The following is a 15,811-nucleotide window of genomic DNA, read 5'->3' on the forward strand; positions in this document are numbered from 1 at the left end:
AAATTCTGAACATTATACAGCCTTGACAGAGCCCCTTTGTCAAATTCTGCTGTCTGCCTTGTGACTGAGGCGAAACTGAGTCAGACACCGTTGTTGACACACTGTTCATGTGAACTAGTCACCTCGAAAATAACTCTCCTGCTCGCTAGCACAGCAACACACACTGCATTTACTGGTTGCAGTGGAGAGTGGAAAGGTCAGTTAAGATATTCTCAGCTCATAACGTCATTATGGAAGTTAGGTGCCGGTCCAGAAATTCAAAACTATCTAAGGCCCCAATTGGGGCCCTTTGTCTAAAACAGTTATAAACAGCAGGGCTCTGGTCGCGGTCTGTCGTCCAGAGTGAGTTAACACAGTTTGGCCAGCACATTCACCTGCATGCAGTTGATGTTAGCAGTCCAGGTGGACTTTGAGCAGAGCTGGGAGGCACACACACACACACACACACATCCACACACACACACACACAGCACCCTCACCTGCATGCAGTCGACGTTAGCAGTCCAGGTGGACTTGAAGCAGAGCTGGGAGGCACGCACACACACACACACGCACACACACACACCAAGCACCCTCACCTGCATGCAGCTGACGTTAGCAGTCCAGGTGGACTTGAAGCAGAGCTGGGAGGCACACAGACAGACAGACAGACACACACACACACACACACACACACACACACACACACACACACACACACACACACACACAGCCAGCACCCTCACCTGCATGCAGTCGACGTTAGCAGTCCAGGTGGACTTTGAGCGGAGCTGGGAGGCGTGCCAGATGGGCATGTGGATGTAGGAGATGATGCGTGCCCGGGCCGCGCTGATGATGACGAAGCCTCCTGTCTCACACCCCTTCACCAGCACCTGACTGTTGTGCAGCTCGACTGCAACACACACACACGGCATGATGGAAGCATGTGCACATACACACACAGATCAGGCACGCCTACCCCCAAATCTGCTGTTCAGGAACAACACACATTAGAATTTTCAGGAACATCTCAGCAAACATACAACAGTCGTCTGACAGCCAGAAGCATCATGCCTCCACTTTCAAAAGGTTGTCCACGTTCAAAATTTTGGTGCTTAACCACATATGCATTGGTCTTGCTGAAGTTACTTCGCTGGTGACGGAAATCAAGCGGACTTTCACAAAATGGCTTCCGTACTGTTAGGACAGTTCTGGCTTTTCACAAAGTTGCTTCGGTAGTATTTGACAGCATTTCCGTAAGCCTTAACGAAGTGTCTTCGGCAATGGTCGGAGAGCCATCTAGTGGTGCACTTGTACCCACTAGATACTTTGGGGGGCAAAATGTTACGGTTGGATTTTTAGTTTTCCAGGACATGCAGCAAATACCAATACTTCCGGGACACGCTGTCCATCTGATCAAATTTCCAGGACAAATATGGGCCCTCAGTAATGGTAGGAATGCCTGATATATGCATGTGCACACAGGCTTACAAGCACACACAGATGCATGTGTACAGAAACACACATCACTTTGGGGACAATGATACCACCACCCCCGTCAACATCCCTCCCCCCCACCTCCCTCCCCCTCTCAGCTTCACTAACACCTGGCTGTTGTACAGCTCAACTGGAACACACGCAGCATGAAAGCATGTACTTACACACACATACACAGACACACAGATACATGTGTATGCAGACGCACATGCATACACACACATTTATCTATTCATTTACCTATGACAATTGTGCAACTGACTGAAAGACCAGACATAGATAGATGAGACCTTTGTGAAAGTTCAATGCTGTCCAAAAAAAAAAAAAAAGAAAGTATTTTGCCACATACAATTTCTGAAAAAAAGCACTCAGAGCTCTTGAAAACGTCGGACTCAAAGAAAAAGAAGGTCAGTTGAAAAACGACTGAAGGAAACTGGCAAGGCAGGTTATATCTAACTGTGAGCTCATCCATCATCACCAACACAAAACAATCATGGGAGATAAAGTCAGTGCAAGTGCACCGGGCAAGCTAACTTCGCTTCATCAGAGTGCCGGTGCATAAGCACTGGCAAAAGGTGACAGACAGAAGACAGGACGCCAGCACTCACTGAGCCAGTTGGTGGACAGGATGTTGGTGGGGCGACACGCCTTCACTCCGTGCAGCAGCTCCATGTTGGAGTTGGATGGCTGTCGACACACAACACACTACACATGTCAACACACTACACATGTCAACACACAACACACACTACACATGTCAACACACAACACACACTACATATGTCAACCCACTACATATGTCAACACACAACACACACTACACATGTCAAATCAAACCACACTACGCATGTCAAAACATACCACGCTACACATGTCAACACACAACACACTACACATGTCAAAACACAACACACACTACACATGTCAAAAACAAAACACACTACAGATGTCAACATATAACATGCTACACATGTCAAAATACAACACATGCCTTTCCTCCGTGCAGCAGCTCCATATTGGAGTTGGACGGCTGTCAACACACAACACACTACACATGTCAACCCACTACATATGTCAACACAAAATACACACTACACACATCAAAACAAAACACACTACACATGTCAACACATAACACACTACACATGTCAACACACTACACATGTCAACACACAGCGCACTACAATTGTCAACGCACAACACACTACACATGTCAACATGTAACACACTATGCATGTCAACACACAACACACTACTATGTCAACACATAACAAACTACCCATGTCAACACACAACACTATGCATGTCAACACACAACACATGTCAACATACAACACACTACACATGTCAACACACAACACACTATGCATGTCAACACACAACAGACTATGCATGTCAACACACTAACACACTACACACATCAACACACAGCACACTATGTTAGTCAACACACAACACCCTACACATGTTAATACATAACACACTACAGTTGTCATCACACAACACACTACAATTTTTGGTCAACACATTACACATGTCAACACACAACTGTCAGCACACAACACATGTCAACACACTCCAACTGTCAACGTACATCACACTACACATGTCAACATCAACATTTAAAACTTCCAATGGACAAACACACACACATACAGACACACATTATTGACACACGCACATAAACCTACCTCCTCAGTGAAGGCGACGGACTTGCTGTCGGACTCCGACACCAGTTTGAGCAGCATGGAGTGGGCGTGACCACTCTGCAGCTTACTCAGAGGACTGGGCGACATGGGGTTGGGGTTCAGTTCCCCTGGGGGGCTGCTCAGGGAGAAGGATCGGTTCCTCTGCAACACACACAGTCTGTGACACACTTTGGGGCGTGACTGGTCACACCTGTCTGCAACACACACAGTCTGTGACACACTTTGGGGCCTAACTGGTCACACCTGTCTGCAACACACACAGTCTGTGACACACTTTGTGGCCTGACTGGTCACACCTGTCTGTAAACACACACAGTCTGTGACACACTTTGGGGCGTGACTGGTCACACCTGTCTGCAACACACACAGTCTGTGACACACTTTGGGGCCTAACTGGTCACACCTGTCTGCAACACACACAGTCTGTGACACACTTTGGGGCGTGACTGGTCACACCTGTCTGCAACACACAGTCTGTGACACACTTTGGGGCGTGACTGGTCACACCTGTCTGCAACACACACAGTCTGTGACACACCTTGGGGCGTGACTGGTCACACCTGTCTGCAACACACACAGTCTGTGACACACTTTGGGGCGTGACTGGTCACACCTGTCTGCAACACACACAGTCTGTGACACACTTTGGGGCTAACTGGTCACACCTGTCTGCAACACACACAGTCTGTGACACACTTTGGGGCGTGACTGGTCACACCTGTCTGTAAACACACACAGTCTGTGACACACTTTGGGGCGTGACTGGTCACACCTGTCTGTAAACACACACAGTCTGTGACACACTTTGGGGTGTGACTGGTCACACCTGTCTGCAACACACAGTCTGTGACACACCTTGGGGCATGATTGGTCACACCTGACTGCAACACACACAGTCTGTGACACACTTTGGGGCGTGACTGGTCACACCTGTCTGCAACACACACAGTCTGTGACACACTTTGGGGCCTGACTGGTCACACCTGTCTGCAACACACACAGTCTGTGACACACTTTGGGGCCTGACTGGTCACACCTGTCTGCAACACACACAGTCTGTGACACACTTTGGGGCGTGACTGGTCACACCTGTCTGTAACACACACACAGTCTGTGACACACTTTGGGGCGTGACTGGTCACACCTGTCTGCAACACACACAGTCTGTGACACACCTTGGGGCATGATTGGTCACACCTGACTGCAACACACACAGTCTGTGACACACTTTGGGGCGTGACTGGTCACACCTGTCTGCAACACACACAGTCTGTGACACACTTTGGGGCCTAACTGGTCACACCTGTCTGCAACACACAGTCTGTGACACACCTTGTGGCGTGACTGGTCACACCTGTCTGCAACACACAGTCTGTGACACACTTTGGGGCCTAACTGGTCGCACCTGTCTGCAACACACAGTCTGTGACACACTTTGGGGTGTGACTGGTCACACCTGTCTGCAACACACAGTCTGTGACACACTTTGGGGCGTGACTGGTCACACCTGTCTGCAACACACACACAGTCTGTGACACACTTTGGGGTGTGACTGGTCACACCTGTCTGCAACACACAGTCTGTGACACACCTTGGGGCATGACTGGTCACACCTGTCTGTAACACACACACAGTCTGTGACACACTTTGGGGCGTGACTGGTCACACCTGTCTGCAACACACACAGTCTGTGACACAACTTGGGGCATGACTGGTCACACCTGTCTGCAACACACAGTCTGTGACACACTTTGGGGCCTGACTGGTCACACCTGTCTGCAACACACACAGTCTGTGACACACTTTGGGGCCTGACTGGTCACACCTGTCTGCAACACACACAGTCTGTGACACACCTTGGGGCCTAACTGGTCACACCTGTCTGTAACACACACAGTCTGTGACACACTTTGGGGCGTGACTGGTCACACCTGTCTGCAACACACACAGTCTGTGACACAACTTGGGGCATGACTGGTCACACCTGTCTGCAACACACACAGTCTGTGACACACTTTGGGGCCTAACTGGTCACACCTGGACAGGAGTACGTCTTAACAGCACAATAGGTGAGTTATTAAAGAGCTGAATTTTCAGTCTAAGTGTCCTGGGTTTGAATCTTGGTGACGGCGCCTGGCGGGTAAAGGGTGGATATTTTTCTGATCTCCCAGGTCAACCTAAGTGCAGACCTACTTGTGCCTGAACCCCCTTCATGCATATAAGCACGCAGAGGATCAAATACACATGTAAAAGATCATGTATTCCATGTCAGCGTTCAGTGGGTTATGGAAACAAGAACATAATTATCCAGAATGCACACCCCCGAAAATGTAGTATGGCTGCCTACATGGCAGGTTAAATAAACAAAACGGTCATACACTAACACGTTACATGTCCATCAGAGTGTGTATGTGTGCGTGCCTGAAATCTGATTGAATGACACAGAAAACAAATGATGAGCGCCCAAGGGCAGCCATCAGCGCGCTCTACCCAGGTAGGCAGCCTGTCGTGCAAATAACCCCGTGTTTGTGAAGCGCTTAGAGTTTGTTCTGTGACCAAGAATAGGCGCTGTGTAAGTATCCATATCATTCAATCATTCAATGTTGACACAGAGATCGTATATTCCTTACACCAACCTCCGCACGTAGGTCCCTGCCAGGACACAGACAGGGGAGACTACAGAAAACAAAAGGTGAAAAAAGGGAGAAGACCCAAAAGGCAGAAGGAATTTTCCAGTGCAGGTATCCCAGGGGGCAGGAACACAGCTTACAAATCATCACACAGGGACGACAAACAAATCAAAAGTTTAATACATGTAAGATTATTCAACCCAAACTTGAAGAATAATTTGCAAAATGGGAGAAACCACTAAAAAGGTAAATGTGCAGGTCAGCTACAGACAAAAAGTGGTGAGATTACCTGAGACTTACAGGAAATGGGAGGAGACAGACAGAAAGTGGTGAGGTTACCTGAGACTTACAGGAAATGGGAGGAGACAGAAAGTGGTGAGATTACCTGAGACTTACAGGAAATGGGAGGAGACAGAAAGTGGTGAGATTACCTGAGACTTACAGGAAATGGGAGGAGACAGACAGAAAGGTGACTGGGAAAAAAACAACAACATTAAGTGACAGAAAAAGAGAAGTAAAAAAAAAAAAAAAGAATTTCTAACTGTACAGAATTTCCAGAAAACATGGATGTCCCCCCCCCCCCCCCAAATTATGTCAGGTGGCCCCACATGGTAGTCAGAATTTAGTTTTCAGTCACAGACAGAGCACATATACAGGATAAAACACAGGGGTAAGATTTTACTTTTTTTTAAAAGATGCGCCCTATAGTCTGAAAATGACAGTACATGGAGTTGTGGATCCCTTTCGGGGCCTCACACCGAAAGACTGACCATGTTGTTGGGGCTGTTGTCCACGCGGAACCCTTTGAGGGCCTCGGAGGACAGGTTGCGTCGCAGGGCCTGTGCCTTCATGTAGCTGTCGTACAGACCCAGCACCACCGCCCGGTTCCGCTCGTTCCACGCCCCCCGCATCTCGTGAATCCCCATGCTGTGGGTCGGCGTCTTGTGAGACTGTCGGCACGGCAACCACAGTGTTGTTGTTTGTTGTTGACGGGGACAGTGAACAATACTGATGGTACAGTGAACAATTCTTGATGATACAGTGAACAATACTGATGATACAGTGAACAATACTGATGGTACAGTGAACAATTCTTGATGGTACAGTGAACAATACTGATGATACAGTGAACAATACTGATGATACAGTGAACAATACAGTGAACAATACTGATGGTACAGTGAACAATACTGATGGTACAGTGAACAATACTGATGATACAGTGAACAATACTGATGGTACAGTGAACAATACAGTGAACAATACTGATGGTACAGTGAACAATACAGTGAACAATACAGTGAACAATACTGATGGTACAGTGATGGTACAGTGAACAATACTGATGATACAGTGAACAATACTGATGATACAGTGAACAATACTGATGGTACAGTGAACAATACAGTGAACAATACTGATGGTACAGTGAACAATACTGATGGTACAGTGAACAATACTGTGAACAATACTGATGATACAGTGAACAATACTGTGAACAATACTGATGATACAGTGAACAATACAGTGAACAATACTGATGATACAGTGAACAATACTGATGGTACAGTGAACAATACTGTGAACAATACTGATGGTACAGTGAACAATACTGATGGTACAGTGAACAATACTGTGAACAATACTGATGGTACAGTGAACAATACAGTGAACAATACTGATGATACAGTGAACAATACTGATGGTACAGTGAACAATACAGTGAACAATACTGATGATACAGTGAACAATACTGATGGTACAGTGAACAATACTGATGGGACAGTGAACAATACTGTGAACAATACTGATGATACAGTGAACAATACAGTGAACAATACTGATGGTACAGTGAACAATACTGATGGTACAGTGAACAATACTGATGATACAGTGAACAATACAGTGAACAATACTTATGATACAGTGAACAATACTGATGATACAGTGAACAATACTGATGATACAGTGAACAATACAGTGAACAATACTTATGATACAGTGAACAATACAGTGAACAATACTTATGATACAGTGAACAATACTGATGATACAGTGAACAATACTGATGATACAGTGAACAATACTGATGGGACAGTGAACAATACTGATGATACAGTGAACAATACTGATGGGACAGTGAACAATACTGATGATACAGTGAACAATACTGATGATACAGTGAACAATACTGATGGGACAGTGAACAATACTGATGATACAGTGAACAATACTGATGGGACAGTGAACAATACTGATGGTACAGTGAACAATACAGTGAACAATACTGATGGTACAGTGAACAATACAGTGAACAATACTGATGATACAGTGAACAATACTGATGATACAGTGAACAATACTGATGATACAGTGAACAATACAGTGAACAATACTGATGATACAGTGAACAATACTGATGATACAGTGAACAATACAGTGAACAATACTGATGATACAGTGAACAATACTGATGATACAGTGAACAATACTGATGATACAGTGAACAATACAGTGAACAATACTGATGATACAGTGAACAATACTGATGATACAATACTGATGGTACAGTGAACAATTCTTGATGATACAGTGAACAATACAGTGAACAATACTGATGATACAGTGAACAATACAGTGAACAATACTGATGGTACAGTGAACAATACTGATGATACAGTGAACAATACAGTGAACAATACTGATGGTACAGTGAACAATACTGATGATACAGTGAACAATACTGATGGTACAGTGAACAATACTGATGGTACAGTGAACAATACAGTGAACAATACTGATGGTACAGTGAACAATACTGATGGTACAGTGAACAATACAGTGAACAATACTGATGATACAGTGAACAATACTGATGGGACAGTGAACAATACTGTGAACAATACTGATGGGACAGTAAACAATACTGATGATACAGTGAACAATACTGATGGTACAGTGAACAATACTGATGATACAGTGAACAATACTGATGGTACAGTGAACAATACAGTGAACAATACTGATGGTACAGTGAACAATACAGTGAACAATACTGATGGTACAGTGAACAATACAGTGAACAATACTGATGGTACAGTGAACAATACTGATGGTACAGTGAACAATACAGTGAACAATACTGATGGTACAGTGAACAATACTGATGATACAGTGAACAATACTGATGATACAGTGAACAATACTGATGGGACAGTGAACAATACTGATGGTACAGTGAACAATACAGTGAACAATACTGATGGTACAGTGAACAATACAGTGAACAATACTGATGGTACAGTGAACAATACTGATGATACAGTGAACAATACTGATGGTACAGTGAACAATACTGATGGTACAGTGAACAATACTGATGGTACAGTGAACAATACTGATGGTACAGTGAACAATTCTTGATGATACAGTGAACAATACTGATGGTACAGTGAACAATACTGATGATACAGTGAACAATACAGTGAACAATACTGATGGTACAGTGAACAATACAGTGAACAATACTGATGATACAGTGAACAATACTGATGGTACAGTGAACAATACTGATGGTACAGTGAACAATACAGTGAACAATACAGTGAACAATACTGATGGTACAGTGAACATACAGTGAACAATACTGATGATACAGTGAACAATACTGATGATACAGTGAACAATACAGTGAACAATACTGATGGTACAGTGAACAATACAGTGAACAATACTGATGATACAGTGAACAATACTGATGGTACAGTGAACAATACTGATAATACAGTGAACAATACAGTGAACAATACTGATGGTACAGTGAACAATTCTAGATAGTACAGTGAACAGTTCATGATAGTACAGTGAACAGTTCTAGATAGTACAGTGAACAGTTCATTCTAGATAGTACAGTGAACAGTTCATGATAGTACAGTAAACAGTTCATGATAGTACAGTGAACAGTTCATGATAGTACAGTGAACAGTTCTAGATACAGTGAACAGTTCCAGATAGTACAGTGAACAGTTCTAGATAGTACAGTGAACAGTTCTAGATACAGTGAACAGTTCATGATAGTACAGTGAACAGTTCATGATAGTACAGTGAACAGTTCATGATAGTACAGTGAACAGTTCTAGATAGTACAGTGAACAGTTCATGATAGTACAGTGAACAGTTCATGATAGTACAGTGAACAGTTCTAGATAGTACAGTGAACAGTTCATGATAGTACAGTGAACAGTTCTAGATAGTACAGTGAACAGTTCATGATAGTACAGTGAACAGTTCATGATAGTACAGTGAACAGTTCTAGATACAGTGAACAGTTCTAGATAGTACAGTGAACAGTTCATGATAGTACAGTGAACAGTTCATGATAGTACAGTGAACAGTTCATGATAGTACAGTGAACAGTTCATGATAGTACAGTGAACAATTCATTCTAGATAGTACAGTGAACAGTTCATGATAGTACAGTGAACAGTTCATGATAGTACAGTGAACAGTTCTAGATAGTACAGTGAACAGTTCATTCTAGATAGTACAGTGAACAGTTCCAGATAGTACAGTGAACAGTTCATGATAGTACAGTAAACAGTTCATGATAGTACAGTGAACAGTTCTAGATAGTACAGTGAACAGTTCATGATAGTACAGTGAACAGTTCCAGATAGTACAGTGAACAGTTCATGATAGTACAGTAAACAGTTCATGATAGTACAGTGAACAGTTCTAGATGGAAAAGTGAACAGCTTGGCAGAGTCAGAGACACAGACTACAGATACCATTGTCAAACATTGCTGAGTTTAAATGATGAAAATACTGAAGATACTGTCAAACATTACAGTGTGCAAAGGCAAATATCAGGGTCAAACACCACTGTGCGTGTATGAAAATAACTGAAGATATCAGAACTGAGTGTAAATGAAAATACTTAAGATATCATTGTCAAACATAAGTGTGTGGAAATGAAAATACTGAAGATATTGGAACTGAGTGTGAATAGAAATCCTAAATGTATCACTGTCAAACATTATGAAAATGAGAAAAAATATCATTGTAAAAATGAATATACAGCTGTATTCCAGGATGACTGTGTACAAATGAAAACACTAAAGATACAGGAAGTGTGAGTATGTGGAAAGGCATCACTGTCAAACATTACAGAGTGAAAAGGAAAATACTAAAGATATCATGGTTAAACACAATTGTGTGTAAATGAAAATACTAAAGATATCAATATCAAACATTACTGTATGAAAATGAAAGTACTAAAGACACCATGGCAAAACATAACTGTGTAAATAAAAACATCAAAGAAATCAGAAATGAGTGTAAATGAAAATCCTAGAGGCATCACTATCAATCATTACAGTGTGAAAATGAAAATCCTAAAGGTATCACTGTCAAACATTACAGTGTCAATGACAATAATAAATATATCACTGTCAAACACTTCAGAGTGAAAATGAAAATACCAAAGATACTGGAACTGAGTGAAAATGAAAATACTAAAAATATCATTGTCAAACATCATAGTGCAAAAATGAATGTACTGCAGTATAACAAGACGACTCTATGCAAATGAAAACACTAAAGATATAACAGCAAAGCATAAATGAAAATACTTAAGAGACATCATTGTCAAACATTACAATGTGAAAATGTAAAAAAAAAAAAAATATCAAGGCATAACTATGTGTAAATGAAAACACTAAAGATACCACTGTCAGACATAAATGTGTATAAATGAAAACTGACAAAGCTAAGAAAGCACTATTCCAACAAATGATTTTAAAAGTAGGTAAATAATCATGGGGGGTGGGGGGGGTGGGGAAAACTACTGCAATCTGTGAGTGTAGGTTGTGGTGGATTCCAAACAAATGATTTTAAAAGTGTGTAAATAAGGGTTGTGGTGGATTTCAAACAAATGATTTTAAAAGTATGTAAATAATCATGGGGGGGGGGGGGGGAAGTTGCTATCTGTGAGTGTAGGTTGTAGTGGTCAACATGTTCAGGTAACAGACTCACCTGTTCTGGTTCCACCTCCTGACCAGGTGTAGGTTTGCGACTCTCCGCACGGTGATAGGATATCCTGCAAAGTGCTTCCTTCATCAACCATTCAGGGTGATCCACAATCCATCCATCCATCACTCAGAAAAAGGAGATCATCTATCAATCAATACATCAATCACCAAAAAATCATTTAGACTAATCAACAGTTCATCCATCAATTAATGCGATCATCAATCATTCAGATTCATCCATCAATCAATTCATCTACCTATCAATGCACCAGTCATCAAATAATCACTCAAATTAATCAACAATGCATCCACTAATCTATATGATCATCAATTATTCAGACTGATCAACAATTCATACATCAATCAATATATCAGTCACCAAACAATCACTCATAATATTCAATAATCCATCCACCAATCAATATAACTATCAAACAATCATTCAGATTGACTGACAATTCATCCATCAATAAGGTACATCAGTCATCAAATAATCACTCAGACTGATCAACAATTCATCCACTGATCTATACGGTCACCAATCAGTCAGATCAATCAACAATCAATACATCAATCACCAACCACTCAGAATATTCAATTATTCATCCACCCATCAGAACAATTATCAAACAATCATTCAAATTAATCAACAATCACCCATCAATCAATACATCAATTAACATTCAGTCAGTCAGTTGTCAGCTTCAAACACAAAACAGAGATGACAGAAACCTAGAGAATAGCTATGTACCCTGCTTGATCTTGAACAAATGCTCAGAGCGTACACTACAGAGAGCTCCTATGATACTGAAGTTTGCACTTTTGTCAACCCTTTTTATGCTGTTTTTTGTTAAATAAACAAAACTTAAAAAAGACATGGACCAAACATTAGTCTAACTATTGACAAGACAATTATCTATCTTGCATGATGAACATTTTTTCTTCACCTATGAGATAAATGCATGTGCTGTATTTGGCTAAAAGATCGACAATGATGGGAGACAGACAGATAGATTCAATGACCACGACAGACAGACAGACGGGCAGACAGACCAGCAAACAGAGAGAGAGAGAGAGACAGTTGGAAGAACTTACTTGGAGACGCTCAGGAAGAAACTCTTGTCCACTGGAGCCCCTCCAGATGAACTCGACTGTAAGAGACATCATCACTGACATCAACATCATCATCAGTATCATCTTTATCACTGACGCCATCATCTTTATCCTTTACATCATCATTATCATTACTGCCATTGTCATCATCATCGTTATTGTCATCATCGATAAGGTGTTCAACTGCATCAGCACTATGCCAATACCTGTACATATTTTTTTTAATCAAATCAAAGCAATCTTTTTCCTTCTCTTTCTTTCTCTTATCTGTTTCTCATACGCAGTCGTGGCCCCTGGTTCACATTACTCACCACCCCCATCACCTAACAGGTGACACCCGCCCAGAAAAAGCGTTCCGTTCAACGTCCCTTCACACATACTGGTGATTGTCAACATCTAGCTAAGGTACTGATTTTCAACATCTAGCTAAAGTATTAATTTTCCACGTCTAGCAAAAGCACTGATTTTCACACTGGAATGTCATTATTCAACAGGCGACTTTAGCTGACTATACAGTTCAGTCAACATACAGGAGGAGTGGTGTTAAACCAACCATTTTTGACTCACTTGTGGAAACAAAGTGAGTCTATGTTTTAACCCGGTGTTTGGTTGTCTGTGTGTGTGTGTGTGTGTGTGTGTGTGTGTGTCTGTGTGTCCGTGGTAAACTTTGACATTGCCATTTTCTCTGCAAATACTTTGTCAGTCGACACCAAATTTGGCATAAAAATAGGAAAAATTCAGTTCTTTCCAGTCATCTTGTTTAAAACAATATTGCACCTCTGGGATGGGTGCAAAAAATTAAAAAATGAAGCCTAATTATATGCAAACTGCATTTACTGTTATATTTATATTTTTTGTATTCTCTAAACTTGGCACTTTGATCTGATATTCTGACCCAACAACAAGAGCAGTCATTATTATCATTTTTTTGTTCAAACAGGAACTCCTTTTGCTAAGCATGGAAGTTTTATTTATTTTGCAAACGTTTTGGTGCAGATAGTAAAAAATGGAAATTACTCTGTAATTAATGCTAGGGGACTTAATTTGCTTTAAACTGACCTTTCTCATCTTAAACATTACATTTTGAAATCATACTCAATACATAAAAAGCTTGGATTTTTTTTTTTTTTTTTTTAAGTGTATCACAAGTGAGTCTTGAAGGCCTTGCCTCTCTTGTTCATGGTGTAACCAAACTCGACAGCCATGGCCAACATTCCCCGTGCAGTTGGACACTGTCTGAAAAGTCCACTGTGTTGTTTTGATACAAACCTGCCCACCCATGTGACCACGCCTACACACCCAGCCACCTATCACCAATCCCCTCACAGACAACCACAAACCACCAACCCCCACACTCACACACCACCAACCACACACCACCAACCCCCACACCAACAACCTCCACACCAACACACCACCAACCCCCACACTCACACACCACCAACCACACACCACCAACCCCCACACCACCAACCCCAACACCCCCACACCACCAACCCCCACACCACACACCACCAACCACACACCACCAACCCCCACACCACCAACCTCCACACCAACACACCACCAACCTCCACACTCACAAACCACCAACCCCCACACCACACACCACGCACCACCAACCCCCACACCACACACCACCAACCCCAACACCCACACACCACCAACCCCCACACCACCAACCCCCACACCCTCACACCACCAACCCCCACACCACACACCACCAACCCCAACACCCACACACCACCAACCCCCACACCACCAACCCCCACACCCTCACACCACCAACCCCCACACCACCAACCCCCACACCACACACCACCAACTCCCACACCACCAACCCCCACACCACCAACCCCCACACCCCCACACCACCAACCCCCACACCACACACCACCAACCCCCACACCACCAACCCCCACACCACCAACCCCCACACCCCCACACCACCAACCCCCACACCACCATCCCCCACACCCCCACACCACCAACCCCCACACCACACACCACCAACCCCAACACCCCCACACCACCAACCCCCACACCACCAACCCCCACACCACACACCACCAACCCCCAACCCCCACACCACCAACCCCCACACCCCCACACCACACACCACCAACCCCCACACCACCAACCCCAACACCCCCACACCACCAACACCACCAACCCCAACACCCCCACACCACCAACCCCCACCCCCACACCACCAACCCCAACACCACACACCACCAACCCCAACACCCCCACACCACCAACCCCCACACCACCAACCCACACCCCCACACCACCAACCCCAACACCCCCACACCACCAACCCCCACACCACACACCACCAACCCCAACACCACCAACCCCCACACCACCAACCCCCACACCACACACCACCAACCCCAACACCCCCACACCACCAACCCCCACACCACACACCACCAACCCCCACACCACCAACCCCCACACCACCAACCCCAACACCCCCACACCACCAACCCCCACACCACACACCACCAATCTCCACACCCCCACACCCCCAACCCCCACACCACCAACCCCAACACCCCCACACCACCAACCCCCACACCACACACCACCAACCTCCACACCCTCACACCACCAACCCCCACCCCCACCTCATTGAGGCGCGCCTCCTGGCACAGGTAGATCTGGGTGGGTCCCAGGTGGCAGGTGAGGTACTTGATGGCCCAGTCGGCCCGGGGCCGGTGCAGCAGACCGTCCTCCACGGGCACCAGGGTCAGGCGGTTACACATGCGCAGCTGGAACGAGTCGGCCACGAGTTCGGCCCCGTGCTGCTTGGCATTGGACATCCAGTGGCAGATGACGAAGCGGTGGA

General features: G+C 44.0%; 1 protein-coding gene across 3 annotated transcripts in view; it reads right to left on the reverse strand.

Moving 5' to 3' along the window:
* LOC143288631 (protein hobbit-like) overlaps positions 1 to 15,811 on the reverse strand; it is a 130,706-nt gene that overhangs the window by 33,999 nt on the left and 80,896 nt on the right. For all 3 annotated transcript variants that reach the window (XM_076597289.1, XM_076597288.1, XM_076597290.1), the window contains 7 exons: positions 15,591 to 15,811; positions 12,940 to 12,995; positions 11,849 to 11,912; positions 6,586 to 6,765; positions 3,168 to 3,326; positions 2,085 to 2,163; positions 726 to 892 (listed from right to left, as the gene is read on the reverse strand). The exon at positions 15,591 to 15,811 is cut by the window's right edge and continues 23 nt beyond it. In XM_076597289.1, the coding sequence (XP_076453404.1) occupies positions 726 to 892; positions 2,085 to 2,163; positions 3,168 to 3,326; positions 6,586 to 6,765; positions 11,849 to 11,912; positions 12,940 to 12,995; positions 15,591 to 15,811 (926 nt within the window). The remainder of the gene's footprint in view (positions 1 to 725; positions 893 to 2,084; positions 2,164 to 3,167; positions 3,327 to 6,585; positions 6,766 to 11,848; positions 11,913 to 12,939; positions 12,996 to 15,590) is intronic.

Source organism: Babylonia areolata, chromosome 12, assembly GCF_041734735.1.
Source record: "Babylonia areolata isolate BAREFJ2019XMU chromosome 12, ASM4173473v1, whole genome shotgun sequence".
NCBI lineage: Eukaryota > Metazoa > Mollusca > Gastropoda > Neogastropoda > Buccinidae > Babylonia > Babylonia areolata.